General features: G+C 46.1%; 2 protein-coding genes across 2 annotated transcripts in view; one reads left to right on the plus strand and one right to left on the minus strand.

The window, feature by feature from the left end:
- LOC132206962 (high affinity immunoglobulin gamma Fc receptor I-like) overlaps positions 1-9,912 on the plus strand; it is a 59,701-nt gene extending 49,789 nt beyond the window's left edge. Inside the window, exons 7-11 of the mRNA XM_059642081.1 lie at positions 774-1,067; positions 2,193-2,336; positions 3,089-3,154; positions 6,774-6,799; positions 9,369-9,912. Coding sequence (XP_059498064.1) covers positions 774-1,067; positions 2,193-2,336; positions 3,089-3,154; positions 6,774-6,799; positions 9,369-9,497 — 659 coding nt within the window. The 3' untranslated portion in view covers positions 9,498-9,912. The remainder of the gene's footprint in view (positions 1-773; positions 1,068-2,192; positions 2,337-3,088; positions 3,155-6,773; positions 6,800-9,368) is intronic.
- Positions 1-15,284, minus strand: part of LOC132206969 (histone H2AX-like) — a 270,361-nt gene that overhangs the window by 168,191 nt on the left and 86,886 nt on the right. Inside the window, exon 2 of the mRNA XM_059642110.1 lies at positions 425-444. Coding sequence (XP_059498093.1) covers positions 425-444 — 20 coding nt within the window. The remainder of the gene's footprint in view (positions 1-424; positions 445-15,284) is intronic.

Genomic DNA, 15,284 nt, shown 5'->3' on the forward strand with positions numbered 1-15,284 from the left:
ACAGCTCACTATCACTTTCTCAAGGGGAAAACTAGGGACAAAGTTGATTAATATCGGGCCCCGCCAATCATATCCATGTCCCATAAGTAGAAAATAAAGTGAATTCAGTAAGGGACAAAGAGTTCAAGTGAGGTTGACTTGAAATCTGTTAAGTGTGTTAATTGTTGTTTCAAGTTTTCAGTCCCAGTAAGGTTGATCAACATTTGTTATCTTTATTATTGTAAGGTCAAAGAAAACAAAATTATTATAAGTAAATGTACATCAGATATTATCAACCTAAATGAAGTAAATTAAGTTAAGACAGCACAGATCAGTCATGTGTATTGCATGTTTTAATATGTGGGAAATCATGGATGTTACAGGTGACCAGCATATGATTCCTTCCATCATAGCATCACAGAAAATAGGAGCAGGAGTAGGGGACATTCGGCCCTTTGAAGCCTGCTTCACCGTTCAATCCGATCATGGGTGATCATCAGTCTCAGTGCTCTGGTTCCCCTTTCCCCCCCATACCCTTTGATCCCTTTAGCCTTAAGAACGAGCCCTGATGAAAATAGGATTAGAAAAGCAAGGTGCTTGTTTTTGACAGGCAAGCCATTTTGGGTGAACGGGCCTGTTTCTGTCCTGAAAACTCAGTAACTATATCTGATTCTGCACCTTCACCACTGGGGATCTGTCCCTGAAAAGTCATGTCCGTGTGCAGTATGTGATGGGATCCTCTCTTTTGCTGCTGGGGATTTAATTGATGCCTGAATTTTCTCTCTCCTCCCCAGTCCCTGTGAGCTGCCCATCCATCAGCTCAGATCTGAAGGAGCCCGCTGTGTCCATCGGTGACCACTTTCCCATCCGGTGTACGTCTGAAAATGGGACACTGCCTATAAACCTCATGCTTTACCACGACCACCACCCCCACCCCCTGAGGAACACAACAGTCGTTGACTCCAGGACAGCCACCTTCCATGTCACCGTGCCACCTGATGGGGAGGGCGCTGCGTACTCCTGTGGTGCTGCCAATGCCGTTGCCCACGTTATCAACTGCAGTGAGCCGCTCGTCCTCACTGTGTCAGGTATGGATCAAAATGGAAGGAGCCATCAGTTGTAGATTGCCGTGTTATCTGAGGGGACATGGTATGCTGGTTCGGTGCATTAGCTACAGGAAATGTAGCGTTTTCGGGATGGGGTAGGGGGATGGGGATGGGCCTTGGTGGGATGCATTGACACTGTAGGATTCTATAATTTTATGATATCCTGTGGACCAAAGATGGGGCACTGACGCAGGAGTACAGTTGCACTCTCCTATTTTGTATTGTCTTTCAACATTCTTCCCACCAAAGTGCATCAGCTCACACGGCATGGAACTGGACCTGCCACCAATCTGCCCACGCCACCAACTTGTCAATGTCCTTTCAGACTTTCACATGGTCTTCCTCAAGTTTACAGTTCTCCATGTTTAGCTTCATTTGCACACTTGGAACTAGCCCCCCACTACAGCAAGATCCAGTTTGTTAACATATTGAGTGAAGTAAGAGCCCTAAAGCCATTCCCGGGGGAGTTCCACTAGAAGCTTTTCTCCATCCTGAAAAATATCCATCGACCATCACTCCCGGTGTCCTGCCACTTGGTCACTTTCGAGTCCATATTTGTACTGTCTTTAGAATAGAAATTGCTGCTATTAGCAGGGGGAAGCTTATACCGTAAATGCAGGCAGGATGTTCCTGATGACTGGGGGGAAGAGTCCGGAACCAGAGGCTCTCAGGCGAAAGGAGATGGGATAGGATTGAGATGAGGAGAAAGGTGAGAGTGGGGAACCTGTGGAATTCTCTACCACAGAAAGCCAAAGAACATTTGTCTGTGCAGATTTATAACAAATGAGGAGGAATTAACTTCCCCAGAGAGAGTGTGTGGTGCTTGCCAGACACTGAATAAATTTAAGGCAAAGGCAGATTTTTAATCAGTTAAAGGGAGTGAGGACGGGGAAGTGGAGTTAAAGCAGAGATGAGATCAGTCACAGTTGTATTGAATGAGAGGGGTTGAGTGTCCTACTCCTGCTCCTAGCCCTTTCGTATCTGGCCTCCATAGCATCCTCCACCAATTCAATGAGATCGCTTCCCTGCTTTCTCACCTGAAGTATTACATTTAGTGACTTTGTGACAATCAGAGTGATCTTTGGTTTTCCCAATTCTATGTTCCAGGTCCCTCTGGGAAATTTGCTCTGCAGGTCGGAGGTTCTGCTGTTGCTGCCGTTCTCCTCATTGTTTTCCTGCTTCTGTTTGCTGTCTGCAAACTCCATCATAAAGAGAGACGTCAGGACACCTCTGGTTCCCAATCCAGGAGAGGTCAGTTTGTGACTGTGTGCCTGAGGGACAATGAATGTGTTTCCTTGTACAGGTTCTGATAAAAGTAGGGATCGGTGCTTGGTCTGCTGTTTAGCATTTACATAAATGATTTGGTTGAGAATTTAGGAAGCACAGTTCATACATTTGCACCAAAATTGGTAGTATGGTCAAGACTGAAGAAGGTTATTTCAGATTATCAAGAAGATCTTGAGTAATTGGGTTGATGGACTAAAGAGTGGCAGATGGAGTTTAATTTGGATAAAAGTGAGGTATGGCATTTTGGTAAAACAAATGAAGGCAGGGCTCATACAGTTAATGGTGGGGCCCTGGGGAGTGTTGTTGAACAGAGAGACCGAGGGGTTCAGTTACACAGTTTTGTGAAAATTACATCACAGGTAGACAGGGTGGTTAAGGAGGTGTTTGGCGTGCTTGCCTTCATTGTTCAAAGCACTGATTCTGATACCTTTCCACATCTCACTCCTTAGCTCCGATGGAGATTCACACTGGATCTGAAATGTTAACTGTTTCTCTCTCTCTCTCTCTCTCTCTGCAGATGCTGCTGAACCTGCTGTGTTTCTCCAGAACTTTCTGTCTTTGTTAGCTGTGACATTAACAGTTTTTTTCCTCTCTCTCTTTCTGTTTCCACAGATGCTGTTGAATTTCTCCAGCACTTTGTGTTTATAACATGTCATGTTAACGCTCTGTCTCTCTCTCTCTCTCTTGGAATCTTATAAAGTGTGTTCTTGTTTCAGACACCAGCAGCCCCAATCATGATGAAATTGTGTACTCTGTTGTCCAAGCAAAGAAGAAAGAAGGAGGTAACATGTTTCTAAATAACTTTGCATCACTGTGTCAGAAAGGAAACACAAGGCTCTGTGATAACATCTTATGGGAATAGGGTCCATGTGACTGTAGGAGCAGAACAAGGCCATTCAACCCATCTCCTGTGTTCCACCAGTCAACAAGATTGCAGCTGATCTAATCATCCTCAACTCCACTTCCTCCCCTATATCTCTCTTAATTAAAAATCGCAGCCTTGAATATACTTCATGACTCAGCCTTGACAGGCCTGTGTAGTAAAGAATTCCACAGATTTTCTTCCCTTGGAGTGAAGAAATTCCTCCTCATATCTGTCTTCAGTGGGCGGCCTCCCTTATTCAGAGACGATGCATCTGGTCCCAGACTCTCCGACACAAAGGGAAACAACCTCTCTCCACATTTCTCCTGCCAGGTACTTCCAAGAATCTTCAATCTTCTAAACTCCAATGAGTACAGGCAACCTATTCAACCTCACCCTCAAACAGTCCCTCCATCCCTGGGATCAGATCTTCTCCAACTGCCTCCAATGCCCAGTTTATCTTTCCTCAGATACGGGGCCCCAAAACCATATCACAGCTATTGTCTGACTAGTGCCTTGTAGAGTTTTAGCAGAAATATCCCCACTTTTATACTCCACTACCTTTGAATTAAAGGCCAACTTTTCATTTGCCTTGCATTTGCACATCCATGGGAATTACTGAGGCATTGACAATTTTCTGAGAAAGGCTGTGGAAGTCCGAAGCACACACGGACTTGGGAATTCTAGTTCAGGATTGTCTTCAGGTTATCAGGCAGATTCAATTGGCAGTTAAGAAGGTAAATGCAATGTTTGCATTCATTTCAAGAGGGTTAGAATACAATAGCAAAGATGTACTGCTCGTGTCTTATAAAGGCTCTGGTCAGACTACCTTTGGAATATTGTGAGCAGTTTTGGGCTCTGTATCCAAGGAAGAATGAGCTGGCCTCAGAGGATGTCCAGAGCAGGTTTACAAGAACGATCCCAGGGATAAAGGGCATGTCATATGAGAAGTGGTTGAAGACTATGGGTCTGTAATTGATGAAGTGTAGAAGGATGAGGGATGATCTGTTTAAAACTTAAAGAATGCTGGGATGCCTGAGTAGAGTGGACATGGAGAAGATGTTTCCCAGAGTAGGAGAGTAGGACCTATGGGCACAGCCTCGGAGTGAAGAGATGACCCTTTAGAACTGAGATGAGGAAGAATTTCTTCAGCCAGAGGGTGTTGAATCTGTGAAATGCACTGCCACAGAGGGCTGTGGAGACCAAGTCATCAAGTGTTTTTAATACAGAGATCGATATGTTCTGATTAATAACAGGATCAAGGGTTATGGGGAGATGGCAGCAGGATGTGGTCGAGAAAGATATCAACCATGACTGAATGACAAAGCAGACTCCTATGGGCCAAATTCTGCTCCGATACCTTATGGTCTGTGATCACACCCCCTGAATTTAAATGCTAGCTTTTGGCGATTCACACATGAGGACTGTCAAATCCCTCAATCCCACAGCTTTTGCAGTCTTTCTCCATTTCAATAATCTTTAACTCCTCTGTTTTTCTTCTATCACATTGTATTTCTCCACGTAATATTCATCAACTAAGTTTTTGCACCTTCACTTAACCCCACCTATGTCCCTCTTGGCACACTCACCACTTGCTTCCCATCGGTTTTTGCATCACCTGTAAACTTGGCATCGCCTTACTAACAGTGAGTGTGAATCCATGATCATGTGCCTCTGAACAAAAACCATCTGGGTTCACTAGCATCCTTCAGGGAGGGAAATCTGCTGTTCTTACCTAATCTGGCCCGACACATGACTCCAGACCCATAACGATGTGGTTGACATCTGACTGCCCACTGGGACAATTAGGGATGGAGGCAATAAATGTTGGGTCCAGTCCATGATGCCCACATCCCACAAAAGTAAATTAGTATTGGCTCAGTGCACATCCAAACAGAATCAGGTCATTCAGCCCATTGATTCTGCTCTGCCATTCAATATGAGATGGGATTCCTTAGCCAACCTTGTCCAAATTAGTCTTGTTTTCCTTCATCTCTCTCTCACTCATCCAATGAGCTTGAACTCCAAATTCCCTTAATATGTGCTCTGTTCCTTAAGTGTGATAACGTAGTCTGACACTTCTCCACCAAGCACAGGGGCTTTCTCAACCACTCCCCCTTACTCCCACAGGGATATCTCGACTCAAATGTCTCATCCATCAGATGGTGTGGGTATATCAGAACTGACTGAAACCAACTTCTATCTGCACTGCTTCATGAAAGTGTATTCCCCTTGAGCTTTTCCTCCTGTATCCTTGTGCACCCAATTCTATCCAACTCTGCATCCACTATCCCTTCTCCATTCAACCTGCCTCCACAACATTCCCAGGCAGTACACACTACACCCTAACTACTAGCTGGGTGAAAAGGTTCATTCATCACATCTGTCCCCCACCGCACTCTGTTTCCACATCACTGTAAATCTATACACCTTCTCCCTCTTTTCCACATGGGAACAGCTTTTCCCTCTCAACTCTGTCCAGCCCCTGCTCACGATTTTGAAAACCTCCCTCTCTCTCTGCCTTCTCTTCTCCCAGGCAGAACAGTCCCCGATTGCTGGACTTTCTCATCCCTGGAACCTGGTTCTTCTGAATCAATCACACAAGCCAGCCTTTTATCCACTGACTCCATCTCTTCTTCCCACTGCCTCAGGAAAGCAGCCAACATAATCGAAGACCCCCGACTGTACCAGTTGTATTCTCTTGCAGCCTCTTCCGTTGGGCAGAAGATCCCGAAGTTTGAAAATGCCTACCAACAGATTCCAGAACAGCTTCTTCCCCATTGTTATCAGGCTTTTGAACGGACCTCTCAAACGTTAAAGTTGTCTGTCTCTCTCTCTGTTTCTGTTCTGTGGCTGTAACACTGGATTCTGCGATTGTAGGAACTACAGATGGTGGAGAATCTCAGATAACAATGTGTAGAGCTGGATGAACACAACAGGCCAAGTAGCATCAGAAGAGCAGAAAGGCTGATATTTCAGGGTCTAGGCCCGAAACGCAGCCTTCTTGCTCCTCTGGTGTTGCTTGGCCTGCTGTGTTCAGCCAGCTTTACACCTTCTTATCTCTACACTAGATTCTGCACTTGGTTCTGCTGCCCTGATGCAGTTTGTACTGTACTACCTGCCTACAGAGCACATAAAACAAGACTTTTCACTGAATCTCTGTTCATGTGACAACTGTAAATCAAATCAAAAAGTGCTTCGGTGCACATTCTCTCTCTCTCTCTCTCGGATGCATTCGTATCTTTCCTGTAATGTGGCACCCAGACTGCAGGCAATGCTCCAGCTGATGCCTCGTAAGTGTTTTGTAAAACTTCAGCCTCCCCTTCCTGCTGCTGGGCTCCATGCCCCTATTAATAAAGCCAAGGGCACTGTGTGCTTTCGTAACTGAGCTGTCCCCTTGTCCTGTCACCCCCAGCCTTGTCTGCTCCTGCACCCGCTTTTCTTAAGTGACACACACCACAGTTAATGCCGAGAGAGACGGTAAATGAAATGTTGAGCCATATTGTGCACTTAAACCTTTTTTTGGTTATTCCTTCCAGGCTCCGTCAGGACAAGAAGAGAACCAGTAAGTTTTTATTGTTTCAGAGACCTTTACAGGACAAGGAGGGGTGCCAGTCAGCAAAGATCTGTAAGGAACATTGCCCTCATCTTTGACCTTAGGAGGCTATGGCAATGCAGTTGTACATCTAAATACTTCTTCAATGTGATGAGGGTTTCTGCCTGTCCCACTTTTACAGGCAGCGAGTTCCAGATTCCCCACCATCCTCTGGATGAACGATATTCTCCTCAAGTTTCTTTTTACCTTTATATCCATGATGCCTGCTTACCCATCCCTCTCCGTGTTGGAAATATGCCTTGCAACTATGTCTCTCACAGTCTAATATAGCTCTACCAGGTCCCCCCTCAACCTTCTCTGCTCCCATCTGACCTTATCCATCCTTTTGTTCTGCCTGAAATGCCCCATCCCAGGCAACATCCTGGTCGGTCTCCTCTGCACCCTGCCCAATGCAAACACATCCTTCCTATGGTGCTCCAGCTGTGGCCTCACCAAAGTCTTGTCCAACTCCAACATCACCTACCCACTGTTATAATCTATGCCTGTACTAATAAAGGCAAATATCCTGAATGCCTTCTTAACTACTTAACTATCTTCTGGGAAATGTGGACTAGCACCCCGAGAATTTCACTACTGTAGGATCTTATGACATTTTGTCTACATCTTTGACTTGTTATCCCTGCCCAAGTGCATTAAAACTATCAGAGGTAGGCCATTTAGCACTTAATGTCTGCATCCCCTGTTCACTAAGATCACTGCTGATCTTATAATCCTCATCTTCACTTTCTGTCCCATAACCCTCGATTGCCCTTCCTAATTGAAAATCTCAGCCTTGAATATACTTCACAGCCCAGCCTTGACAACCGTCTGCAGTCAAGACTTCTACAGATTCATTCCTCTCAGAAAGAAGAAATTCCTCCTCACCTCCATCTTGATTGGCCACCCCATGCCTCCCCCCCCCCCTGCCTTTATTCTGAGAAGATGCCCCTCTGGTCCCAGAATCTTCCACAGAAGGGGAAACAACCTTTCTCTACATCTCCCCATATCATCCAGAATTCTTCATTTATTTCTTCTGGTTCTTCTAAACTCCAATGAAGGCAGGCTTGAACTACTTAAACTCTCCTTCATCGAACAGTCTCTCCATACCTCAGATCAGCTGAGTGAACCTTCTCTGAGCTGCCCCCATGCCCAGTCTATCTCTCCTCAGATATGGGGCCCCAAAACTGTGTTCCAACTGTGGTCTCACTCATGCTTTGTGAGGTTTACGCAAAGCCTTCCATCTTTTATATCACATTCCCTTCAAAATAAAGACTATTATGACCCGCTGAACTTGGACTCTTGCTTTTTGTGATTCATGGACAAGGAATCCCAATCCCTCAGGCCCGTAGCTTTCCATAGTCTTTCTCTATTTTAATAATTTAAGTAATTATATTAATTTCACCAATGTCTCATGTATTGGGTAATCATTACAATGGGTCTGATCAAGTGAACCATGTCGTAAACACCCAACTAGCTCTCTGATCTTGCGGATGGTGGTCATCACTGAATGGTATCATCACGATTAATCTGGAGACCCAGGCTCAAATCCTGCCATGGCAAAGGGTGGAATTTGAATTAATCAAAGTCATGAATTCGGTGTCTAATGATGACCATCACCAGAGGAGAACCACATCTGGATCACTAATGTCCTTTTGGGAAAGAAATCTGTCATTTTTACCTGGTCTTGCCTACATGTGACTCCATACCCCACAGCAAAGTGGTCGACTCCTAACTGTACACTGGGCAATTAGGAATTGGCAAAAAATGTTGTCCTAATGAGTGGCACCCACATCGATGAATAGATATTTTTTAAAAATGAATGTCCTTGACAGAAGGCAATCTGTACCCAGTCTGGTTTTCCATGTGAACCCAGGCTCATAGTAGAGTAGTTCGCTCTCAAAATGAGAATGTAATCCTAAATGGTTCATTCTTGCTCATTCTTTTTTTAAAACTTAATGACTCCCTTCCTCACTTTCCCAGACTGATGCCTGAAATAAGAAGACTGACGAATGAGGACAGACTAAATCAATTAGGATTCTGTTCACTGGAGTTAAGAAGAATGGGGTGGAGGGATCTCACAGCAACCTGTACAATTCTAAGACAGTAAAGCCAGGAGGATGTTCCCAATGATGGAGTGGGGGTGGAGGTGGGGGTGGGGTCGGAGGTGGGGGTGGGGTTGTCTTGAACCAAGGGGTGATGGTCTGAAGGAGATGGTTAGGGCTGAGATGGGGAGAAAAGTCTTCACCCAGAGAGTGAGGAATCTCCGGATTTCTCTACCGCAGAAGTGGTCATGGCCACAACACTGAATATTGTTCAGGAGGAGTTGAATAGAGCTCTTAGTGGGCTTAAGGAAGAAAGTGGAGAAAAGGGGACTGAATTGAATGATCCCACTGAATGGACAGAGCAGGCGAGAAGGGGTGAATGGCCTACTCCTGCTCCTATATGCTCTGTCCTTCAGCCCCTTTGTTCAAGGGAAATTACAGAAATGGTCAGAAAGTGCAATAAACCTTGGATTAAGACAATGTCTGTTCCCTTACAGCAGGAGTTTGACAGTCGTGTGACTTATGCATCATTAATGCACCTTGAAACACCAAAGGTCCGAGCGGCGAGTGCCAGAGGGGAGGAAGAAAATGGCTCGTCCATTTACCAGAACTTTCAGAGGAGGTAGTCACAGAGATCTGCTGCCCCTGCTGATGAGGAAGAGAAGTTCCTTCTGGTGGCAGGCAGGGGTCTGTTCATTTGTCATCTTCAACTGAAGAATGGACCAAATCAACATGGGAACTTCACATCAGAGAAATGGCACCTGGTTGTTCTCTCATTCTAGAATGCAGTTAGTTCCCCAAATGCTGTGCACATATCCCTAACCCTCAGCAGCTGTAGATGAACAGGATGTCTTCTGCCCAAAGCTGTGGTTGAACATCTTCACCCAATTCTAAATCCTCATGTTTGGGAGCCATGTAACAATGAACTGCTGCCTCATATAGAGTCATGCAGCACAAAAACTGACCCTTTGATCCAACTTGTCCATGCCAACCAAACTTCCCAAACTGAGCTCACCCCTCCTGCCTGTGCTTGGCTCATATCCCTCCAAACATTTCTTATTCATTCATTTATCCAAGTGTCCTTTCAACGTTGTAAGTGTACCCGCATCCATCACTTCCTCTGGAAGTTCATTCCATACTTAAACAAGTCTGTAAAAAAGTAGCCCTCATGTCTTTTTTAATATCTGTCTCTTCTCACCTCAAAAGTATGCTCCCTAGTCTAAAAATTCCCCACCCTATAAGGTTTTATAAACCTCTATAACCTCTCAATCTTCAAATTGTTGCAAATAGTTGCAGCATCTCTTTATAACTCAATTCCTCCATTCCCTGTAATACACTTGTCAATCTTTTCTGCACCCTTCTCAGTTTAATAATATCCTTCCTATAACAGGGCAACCAGAACCGCACACAATACTCCAGAACGGGACCTGATCACACATACCCTAGAAGTTTGTGTAAAGGTAGGGAAGTGATGGTTGAGCCCCTTGCTGAGATACTTGTGTCATTGATAGCCACAGGTGAGGTGCCAGAAGACTGGAGGTTGGATAAAGTGGTGCCACCATTCAAGAAAAGTGGTTAAAAAAAAAAGCCTGGGAACTATTGACCAGTAAGCCTGACATCAGTGGTGGGCAAGTTGTTGTAGGGGATCCTAAGGGACAGGATTTACATGTATTTGGAAAGACAAGGACTGATTAGGGATAGTCAATGTGGCTTTGTCCTTGGGAAATCATGTTGTACTAACTTAATTGAGTCTTTTGAAGATGTAACGAAGAGGATTGATGAAGACAGAGCAATGGATGTGATCTATATGGATTTCTGTGAGGCATTCGACAAGGTTCCTCACGGTAGACTTGTCAGCAAGGTTACATCACATGGAATACAGGGAAAACTAGCCATCTGGATGCAGAACTGGCTCGAAGGTAGGAGATAGATGGTGGCAGTAGAGGGTTGCTTTTCAGACTGGAGGTCTGTGACCAGCGATGTGTCACAAGAATTGGAGCTGGTTCCATTTTTGCCATTTATATAAAATGTTTGGATGCGAACATATGGTTAGTAACTTTGCAGATGACACTAACGTTGGTGATGTGGTAGACGGCCAAGAAGATTACTGCTGAGTGCAAAGGGACCTTGGTCAGATGGGCTGAGGAGTGGTAGATGGAGTTTAATTATGATAAATGGGAGGTGCTGTTTTATGGAACGACTAATTAGGGCAGAACTTATTCACTTAATGGTAAGGCCCTGGGGAGTGTTGTTGAACAAAGAGACCTTGGAGTGCAGGTTCATAGTTTGTTGAAAGTGGAGTTGCAGGTGGACAGGATAGTGAAGAAGGCATTTGGAATGCTTGCCTTTATTAGTCAATACATTGAGGATAGGAGTTGGGAGGTCACATTGCAGTGAAAAAGGACATTGTGAGGCCACTTTTGCAATACTGTGTTCAATTCTGGTCTCCTGCTATAGGAAGCATGTGGTAAAACTTGAAAGGGTTGAGAAAAGATTCATGAGGATGTTGCCAGGTTTGGAGGGTTTGAGCTATAGGGAGAGGTCGACAGGCTGGGACGAATTTCCCTGAAGCTTCGGAGGCTGAGGGGTGACATTATTGAGCTTTATAAAATCATGAGGGGCATAGACAGGGTGAATAGCCAAGGTATTTTCCCCAGAGTAGCAGAAACCGAAACTCGAGGGCAGAGGTTAAGGTGACAGGGGAATGATTTAAAATGAATCTAAGGGACAACTTTTTCACGCAGAGGGTGTTGCTTGTATGGAATGAGCTGCCAGAGAAAGTGATGAACGCTGGTAAAATTACAACAGTTGAAGGCATCCGGGGGGGTTAGGCATCTATAGGAAGAGTTCAGAGGGATACTGGACAAAAGCTGACAAATGGAACTAGATTTGGGGCAGCACGGTGGCTCCGTGGTGAGCACTGCCGCCTCACAGCACCAGGGACCCGAGTTCGATTCTAGCCTCGAGTAAGTGTCTGTGCGGAGTTTGCACATTCTCCCCATGTCTGCGTGGGTTTCCTCCGGATGTACCGGTTTCCTACCACAGTCCAAAGATCTGCAGCCGAGGTGGATCCGCCATGCTAAATTGCCCGTAGTGCTCAGGGGTGTGTGGGTTATAGGGGGATGGGTCTGGGTGGGATGCTCCAAGGGACAGTGTGGACTCCAAGGGCAGAAGGGCCTGTTTCGACACTGTAGGGAATCTAATCTAATTACTTTAGGATATCTCGTCAGCATTAAGGTATTGGATCAAAGGGTCTCTTCCCATGTCTCTAAGAAGCCACACAGTATGGCCCGTACTGTGAACGGAAGGCTTCAAGAGATTGAGGCAAGAATATGCAACAGTTGAATAAGGTTTCTTCCATGCGATGGATGCCCACCTGTCTGACAGAAAGGTGTTTACTGGCAATCTTATCGGCCTTCCCATTATAATTTCATGAGGAGACAGTCCAGTTCTCCAACTAGGACTGGACCACAATAACATGAGAGCCATCTGCAGTGGCTCAGGCCGCTTCAAGTCCAGTTTCCCCACACAATTTTGCTATTTTGTTTTTTTTTAGCTTCCATTGTGCCTTTTTCCCGTCCCTGTTAGAACTGAATGTGATAGTCACATGACAGATGGTGTTCAGTTTGCAATCCCTTAAATTGCTCCTTAATTACTTGTCTGGTAAATTATGGACCAGTGTCACTTGGGATTTGCTCTGGTCCTCCGAATCGGGGTGCAAAGTCCTGGAAAATTCCTTATCAACTGTTGTGGCATCATTTTTCCGATGAGTATAAGCTTCGACCCACCCGGAAACCACATCTAAAATAACTAACACATAGCTAAAGCCCATGCATTTGGGCATTTGTATATAAAATCCATTTGCAAGTGTACAAAAGCGTCCCACGGCTGGGGCTGTGATGGAAGCTTGGCAGTGAATGTTTTCCCTGTATTCATTTTTTGACAGATCGTGCATCTAGCTCTTATCTTTCAGCTATTATTGCAAAGCCTGGCGCATACCAGGACTGCAGTACAAAAATGTTCATGCCTACCTGCCTTCCGCAAGTGGAAAGTGATGACAAATGCCAGCAAGCCGGGGCAGCAAGGCAGAGGGCACGTCCGCACGGCTGGTCATGGGAGACCCAGAAGCCGCCATGCCGTTTGAGAGCAGCCTGCAACTTGCCAAGATGATAGATCAGCGGAACTGGATTCCGACTGTAAAGTTATCATATCCGCAAGAGAAGGAACGGAAGTGTCAGGGGCAGTGAGGGTGACACAGAGGCGCCCCATAATCCCAGACCGTCCCTCGACCGTCGAGATCGGCCCGAGAGTTCCCCGAGGGCACATCGTCAATGGAATTAACTTGGGCAGGACATTTTAAAATGGCCAAGGCAGAGGGAAGTTGTTTCGCCTTCAGGAGGCTTTGAATGAGCAGTGCGTGTTTGACAGAGGCTCTTGAAGAAGTGAGGAAACCCCGTGACTCCCAAAGCTTGCCAAAGTGACGGGCAGCCCCCAAACAGCACAACGGGAGTCGGTAAAAATAGAGGCCGTTCTCCCTTCAGCGAGGACACATGCCGGGGAAAGGGCAAACAGTTCCGCAGCCCGGGCTGAACATGGAGAGGGAGGTTGCACTGATTGGTGACGGTTACAGGTGGGAGATCCAGCCTGAAGGCCCCCAGTGGGAGAAGGCGAGCCGGAACCGTCCACATAATATATAAAGGCAGGGCTGAGAAGCCGGTAATCTTGGAAATCAGGTCTTGGGAGGGTGGGTGGACTGAGCGACAAATTCGCGACCGTGGGGTTCCCCGTAACCCTCCGTGGGCAGAAGGGTGGCAGGATTGGGGGGTCAAACAGCGAACGACAGTGAGGGAGGGAGGCGACAGTGTGATGCTCCTAATCTAGTTGTCAAAATGTGTTTGTCAGGAGGATGGAACACGAGTCGTAGTGTTGGATGGGTGAGGGTTTTGACTGTATCATCATCATCATTCGGCAGACAGTTTGTGGCAGCCTGCGTTTGAAGTCTAGAAATCATACAACGCAGGTCCCTCGCTTCGAATCTGTGTGCCACATTGAGGGGACAGTGAGGGGTAGGGGAGGCTGGTTATACAGTGCCCGGGCAGTGGGGGGAAAGGTTGATAGAGAGAGTAACGGGTTCCTTTTCAATATATAGATCAGAAGCAATCGTAATGAAGAACTCAGCAATCTTGTTGTTCTCGCCTCAATCCTGATCTTCACCAGGACCATAATATGCTGTACAACGCAGATACTGATGCCCTCGAGTAACAACTGGGATGTGGGATAGTAAGTGGGATTGTACCTGAGCTAGTTCCAAGCGTCCGAGGCATCGACTGAGAAAGGGAGTTATTGGGTATATCCCAGCACCAGGCAACGGGACATGAAACCTTGACGGCTTGTTGGAGGAGTACTTGAGCATCGGCAAATGGTTCTGGCGGGACATGTAACTCAATCCCCTTGGGAGTACAAGTGAGCAAACAGCCACCTTACACAGTAGGACTGGGCCCAGGAAGTTGCAAGGAACTTGGTCTGCGGGTGAAAACTGGTGCTCCCGAGTCCGGCCCTGAACATCGCATATAACAGCTGCTGAAACAGGTTTAGAAACCGGCCGAGCAGTTAGTCCCACAGCTCGGACTGATTTGTCAGTCCTTGGTATGGCAGGGAAATCGGAAGCTTTCAAAGTGGAAAATGTCGCTCCAGCGTCAACCAAAAAGTCCATAATTTCCCATTAACAGCAACTGGAATGAGTGATTCCCTCGGGGGAAGCAATGGAGAGTTTGGGAGGACAAAAGTAAAGATGTATCCTGTATCTGGGAGTGACATCCTTATGGCTGTTGTTGATGTGCTGTGGGATTAGAGAAAGAATTGGAAACGGAGAAAGGCGCAGGATTCTCGGGGACATCAGGTCACTTTTACACATCCGAGCCCAGTGTCCCATGCGGCCACATGTGTAACAAGGGCCATCTGACTCTCTTGGGCATTTTTGGCCACGACCCCGACCCTTATTAGCCCATGGAGGCCTGTGGGGTGGTCGTCAGCAATAAGGATCCGATCGGGTTTCTCCTTATTTTTCTGCTGTTGCATTTAGTAACTGGCGCTGGCCACGTTGCAAGATGGTCCGGATCACATTCAGATTTTTAGCTTCCCATCCAACACAAAGTACAAAACATCTGTTTCATACCAAGTTGCAGCCTGTTTACAATAATACTGACAAGGGCAGGTGTCCCCGCATCTCCTTCAATTCCGGAACACTGTTCACAAACAGTTTGGAGCTGTTCAACACAATCGCCGACATCTTCATCAACCTTTTGTAAAGTATTATGAATTTCTGCCCAATTAACAGTTCATGGAAAACTCTCAGCTAAGTGTTTTTTTTAAATCTTCCCAAAGTTGTCTCAAATGAGCTTAACCATAAGGGT

The sequence above is a fragment of the Stegostoma tigrinum genome, chromosome 44 (assembly GCF_030684315.1).
Source record: "Stegostoma tigrinum isolate sSteTig4 chromosome 44, sSteTig4.hap1, whole genome shotgun sequence".
NCBI lineage: Eukaryota > Metazoa > Chordata > Chondrichthyes > Orectolobiformes > Stegostomatidae > Stegostoma > Stegostoma tigrinum.